At 29.7% G+C, this 6,189-nt stretch overlaps 1 protein-coding gene across 1 annotated transcript; it reads left to right on the top strand.

Annotated features, from left to right (window-relative positions):
- Positions 1-739: 739 nt before the first annotated feature.
- Positions 740-5,670, top strand: LOC111634269 (lactosylceramide 4-alpha-galactosyltransferase-like). Its single transcript, XM_023379001.1, has 3 exons — positions 740-955; positions 4,174-4,261; positions 4,443-5,670. Exons 1-3 carry the CDS (start codon positions 953-955, stop codon positions 5,270-5,272), a joined length of 921 nt encoding a protein of 306 aa, XP_023234769.1. The 5' UTR covers positions 740-952; the 3' UTR covers positions 5,273-5,670.
- The last annotated feature ends 519 nt before the right edge of the window (positions 5,671-6,189 follow it).

Raw genomic sequence — 6,189 nt, 5'->3', positions numbered from 1 at the left:
ACTAATCTTCCTCTTGATGTCCACTCGATCACCCCAGTATAATGAGTCCTATCATTAATATAAGACAGAAGTCCTAATTGACAGAAATAATGTTTCATTTCTATAAAATAATACAATATTTTCAGAGTTGATTTTGCTTAGAATTTTTCACTTGAATATTAAAGCCTTCTGGGACTAATAATCTATTTAAATTTTTCAGTATTTTTGAAATTTCTTTAAAGTTTGAGTAGTGACATTTTTCTTAAAACTACGAATTTAGTTTAATGTAATTAAATAGAAAGTAACTAATCATTCTGTAACGGATAAAACTGTGTAAGGATTGTATTGTTTACAACAGGACGCTGAGCGACCTCACAATCACTCAAACAGGACAGTCAATGAAGGCCGTATATTATTCTATTTTCTGTAGAGCGTAACTTAATAACCACAAATAAAATTTAGTATTTAACATTACAACGAATTATTTAATATTAATAAAACCATGATGTTACAATTTGGTAAACAAAAATTTAAATTAAGCGTAATAATAAACCAGTAAAATTATACATAAAAACGCTAAAGTAGTAAAATATAAAAATATTTTATTCGTAAAGAAAAGTAAATACGAGAAAATAATTTATTACAAAAATTTTACAAAAACAAATTTCGAAAAAATATATAATGTTGCATGCCTGCACGCGACAATGAAATAAAACACGAGAAAAAGATCAACCTTTCCATATGGGAGAAGATAGCCTAAAGCACACTATCTGTCAATCGCACTAGTTCTATTTTAAACGATATTACTTGTTATTTTCTCTGCGTTGTATGTTAAATTTGAAATACAACGGCCGTTGATGACGTCACAGTAATTGGTTACGATTGCCCACTCTTTGTCTTTAGTGTGCTTGCTGAAAGAAAGTTCGGGCTTTTGATTTAATACTTTCGTTGTTTTTCGTAATTCTTTGGAGAAATGGTAAGCTAAAATATTTTAATTATACAGTAAGAAACATTTATAAGAAATACATTACACAACACAACATTGATCATAAGCTCTAGAAGTGTATAATAAATATGCTTACTTCAGAAAATGGCATCGTATCTGAAATTGAACCTCTAATGAATCGCATTATTAAGATCTGAGATTGACGATTGGTGATAAAGTACTGTACATCTTATTTTATTAGGTTTATTCTTCAATGAATTTTATGGTAAATGACAATATGAAAAAAGGAGGTTTAAAAATGTGTAACGTCCTATTACGAAATGTTAGATCTGACGATTATAATGCACGAAAATTCGGATACGAGATTAAATTCTTATTATTTTGTGACTTGCTGTTAATTCCTATTAGTTTTATTACTCATAACATTAAATAAATATGTTTGTGAGTAGTTTAAAATAAAGCAGAATTCCTCGAAAAGTAGCCCCAAGTCTTTGTTTTTCTACTTTTTTCAGTAGAAAAACAAAAAGCCGAATTATTTTTAAACTAACTGAAAAAAGTAGTCAGTCATCCAAACGTAGTACCGTAGAGCCCTACAAATATCTCAATTTGTTACTCGTAGCTCAATCTTGTAATCCCGAAACTCAACCGTATTTACGAAATAAAAGAAAAAAAGGGATAGACCATTTGTCAAGTGACACCCGAAAGCCCGAAAGCGTGTTACTTTAAAAGAAAAGCCTTGTTGACCAGATTAGAGTTGTTCTTGGTCTATTGTTTTCGACTTAACCTACTTATATCACTGTTCGGACAGAATTTTCACTTTGAATTACGAAGTAGCCGTATTTCGAATAGAATTTCTTAACGTGTATATCTTTATACTCACGCCCGGAACAAAAGTACAGTCAAGAATTAACGGAATTTTGAACGATCCTAGTTCGAAACCTGAACATTCCATCTTTTATTTCGTCTCCCCCTATTAAATAATAACCGTTTTGTTAGACTATAGCCTCAAAATTAAGCTTTTTACAATTTCATAATAATTAAATTAATGACATAAAAAGTTTTTAAAACAAAATCTGATCACAGATGACGCCACACGCGATTTTAACTTTTTTTCTGGGAAAGTTACGCAACTCATTGGAGGATTTCTTCATTAAATATTTAATATTTACATTAAGAATAACACAACTTATCATATTTTATTCCAGCATTTTTTACAAATAAATAATAATACATATTTGTATATAATATATCTTTATTCTAAGAGAAACACATTACAATTGTGAGCAACAGTATATAAATAATATACAAGTGAATTATTTTTATAAGTAATTAATAAATAATGTAAATTTTATTTTTTCTTTACAAATAGTTTAAAATTTGTTTGATAATGTACTGCATTGGTATTTCTGTTTAAAACTTATCTTTATGGTTTATTAATGTCAATATGCTTCTAATTATAAAACAGAAAAATTTTGTCGATAAAGTGTTTCGTCACTTGGAGAAAAATGACAAAATGTGACGTTACAACTGACGACGGATAATTCTATAAAGAAACTAGAACTAAGGTTTTGTATACTCGAACGTAAATATTACATTACTTTATTTATTTGCACTTGCATTTTTTTACATCTTTACGATACAAATGGTTACTAAATCCAGAGTATTAGTGTTAAAAATGTCTATTTTATTATAAATTTTACTATCTTAAAATAAAGCTTAGTATTGATTATAATATTATAAATTCTTCAAGTAATAAGTATGTTAAGCTAAGGTAAGCTCTAGATAGCCTATGATTATACAGTTCCTAGTTTTATATAACTGGTATATAACTTAACTATGAACTAGTTCCTAAGAAATTCTTTTACATCTGTCGAAAATTTGTTTGTCAGGGAAAAAGAATAATAATTTAGAAAATTATTCAGGCGAGGCCCTACCCCTGTATCTCTGTAGATGTAACTACTACGGCAGTGGATAATGACTAAACATTTTTATAATGCATGAACCTGTGTACAAATGCGTTTGTTTTTTCCAAATATTATCTTCTTTTATTTATCTACAAAAAGAAGAGTAAATTCTGGCCAATTCGGTTCCTTCCTGATTACGCCTAATATTTTTTAACTCTCCGTCCTAAGGGAACTAAGAGGCCTTTTTAGCAAGTCAACAATGGGGCAGTTGAGTGGGAGAGACGGGCCCGACATATTCTGACGGACCAATCCTTCAAAATTTCCTGGGTTTTTCGATCAGTCTGAATTTGATCTCGGGTCCCAATAGCTTTGAGCTGCCATCTCAGCCGATGAGCCATCCGGCCATCTCCTTGTTAGTTACTGATTCTTCTAAATTCGAAAAATAAATAAATACTAAAACATTTATTTAAAGTAGATAGCATTTTGTTTTACACAGTCGCTTCGTATCTTTCTCCGAAAGTTGACTCTTTATTGGCACTTCTCCAAAATAAAGCTTCTTTATTCGAAACAACTTAGATCAGTGTTTTTCAACTGTTTTTTTGATAGTCACAACCGAACTTGGTAATGTCTTTCTTGCACACCCCTATTTTATCAACGTACAGTTGTGTGCTTTGCGTACTTTTAGTAATACACATAATCTCTTCAGTTCCAATGAAAATATTCTTCAATATTTTTAGTGTTTTTAATAAATTCTGGTTATATTCAATACATGAATGACAAAAATATCGATTTTTACTTTTTCAAGTAACTGATTTTGTTACTACAGTTTGTATATTTTAATGCACATTGATATTTTCTCTGTACACTTTGAAAGTTGTGAATACTAAAAAAGCTTAATTGTTATTATTATTTTTCTAATGAATTTTCAAATGTTTCTTGCATTTTATAAAAACTTTTTTAAAGAAATTAGATTTGATTTTTGTGCGTACGAAATGAGAAAAATCAATTATGGTTTGCTGTCAAATATAGAAATACATTACAGCGTCTTCGCTTAATTTACAATGTTCTGCATCTTACTCATTATCACTTTTTTCCTGAGCCATTAGTGCTTCTGCTAAATTGATTTCGAATTCTAAATAGTCCATGACTTTGTTTGAGGGACAAGTTGTATATGGAGAAGGAAAGACGTGACATAGGAAAGTCTGTTTTCTAGGCTAGACGGCTAATGACGTTATACCGAAACATCTCAAATCTAAGCGAAATTTATTGCAGATTACAGTCTCTAGTTATGTAAATTATAAATGTATAGACTATATTTTCATTAATAATTCTTTTCTATTTCAGGATAATATGAGAACATTACAAGTTGGATTAATATTTTGTTCTATGCTCTCCATATTATATTTTTTGGTGGACTTTCGTCTATTATCAGGTAAAAACGGATAATATATTTAAAATTTTTCATAATTTTATATATAATTTTTTTTTCANTTTGCGCAATTGAATCGACTGCACGACATAATCCTTCCATGTCTACTATTGTATTACTGTTCACTAAACACCACGTTAAGAATGAATTTTCCAATGTACAGATGATATAATTTTTTTTTCAGATCATAAATCTGCAACTAAAAATATATTTTTTATTGAAACTTCTGGAGCTTCTTCACTAAACTTTCGTCAGGTGTGCGCAATTGAATCGACTGCACGGCATAATCCTTTCATGTCTATTATTGTATTACTGTTCACTAAACACCACGTTAAGTATGAATTTTCCAATGTGCAGATGAGATCAACAACATTCGAAGAAATATTTGAAGGTACCCCTTTAGAAAAATGGTACTTTCAGAAGAAGTGGAATAGAAGCGTTTACAAAGTTTACCACTTGAGTGATGCAGCCAGGTACGCTGTAATTTGGAAGCATGGGGGAATATATTTAGATCTAGATATTATTATGTTGAAGTCTTTACCTTCTTTCAGTAACTTTGTACTTAAAGCACGCGCAAATAGGATATGTAATGGCATTTTTGGATTGCAGCGGAACCATTCTATACTTTATAACTGTATGAAGGACTTCGTAAAGGTGTATAAAAGTAACTGCTTTGCTTGTGTAGGACCGATTCTATTTACTAAACGTTTCGTTTCGTTTTGTGGCGAAAAAAATGTAGACGATGTCGAAAAAAGAAAAAGTTGCAATGTTAATATTTTGAACCCGATTTCAGCTTTTCCGGTTCCGTATCGTAAATGGAGAGATTACTTTACAAATTCTAAGAGTCTAGACATAATTGAAAAAATGAATAATTCCTATATGATCCACGTCTGGAATAAATTTTCTTCTAAAAAAATTTTACATAAGAATTCAGGAAGCGTCTACGAAATTGCAATGACACGAAACTGTCCTACAACTTATGCACAAGCAATCAAGAGTGGTGGTAAGCTGTAGGCTAAACTATTAAAATTATTTTTATTTTCATACTTAATGGAACAATAAAATATTTAAATAAAGAAAGAAAAACGCAATCTATCATGACAGGATTTAATGATTGTGTTGTCAAGATTCGATAGAATTGGGCTTTGAGTAAATTTCTTTTGAGAATGAGTTTGAAGATATTTCTCTAAGAATCTTTGTTTTCTTATTTTATTTATACTTTATTCTGTAGATTTGTGACAACTGTTTATTTGTTGAAACTTATAATGCATAATAACCGATAAACTCTCTTCATTCCTAGGTAAAGTTGAAATATGGTGATTAGAGTAGTTTAGGTCTTTTACTAATAAAAAATATTATAATTAAAAATAAAGATTGTTTCTTTGCATTGAGCAGCACAATTAACAACTATTCCTTCAGGGTATTAGAAATTGAGGGTTTGAACTGTGCCTCAAACAATTTTACCTTCCGTGTATATTATATATGGAAGTTAAAATTGTTTGAGACAGTTTTATATATATATGTTACAGTCAAAACCCGTTTTTAGTTAGAACGCGTTTTAACTAGTTGAAACTAGTTTATACTGAATGTCTTTGTTAAAACCCGTTTTGTCTAGTTAAAACTAGTTTTAACTCAAATTCATTTTTGACTAGCAGTAAATTCTAGTTTTAACTAGACAAAACCGGTTTTGTCTAGTTAATTTACTGCTGTACATGTTTTGACTTTAGATAAAACTAGTTTTAACTTTTAACATTAGTTATAACTAATTTTAGCTAGATAAATATGTTTGGGGGAAATAAAGTTATGTGTAGTGATTCGGCGGAAGATGCCTAACATTTTGCTTATGAAAAAAATTACAGCGCTAATTTGAGTTTAGAAGCCCTCTAATGAAAATATCATATTCTGGAGTATATCTTTCAAATAAAAGTTTG

The sequence above is a fragment of the Centruroides sculpturatus genome, unplaced genomic scaffold (genome assembly GCF_000671375.1).
Source record: "Centruroides sculpturatus isolate CEXI.00-Female unplaced genomic scaffold, Cexi_2.0 scaffold897, whole genome shotgun sequence".
In the NCBI taxonomy this organism is placed as follows: domain Eukaryota; kingdom Metazoa; phylum Arthropoda; class Arachnida; order Scorpiones; family Buthidae; genus Centruroides; species Centruroides sculpturatus.
The sequence above is the reverse complement of the archived record's forward strand: the minus strand, read 5'-3'. Positions and strand labels throughout refer to the sequence as shown.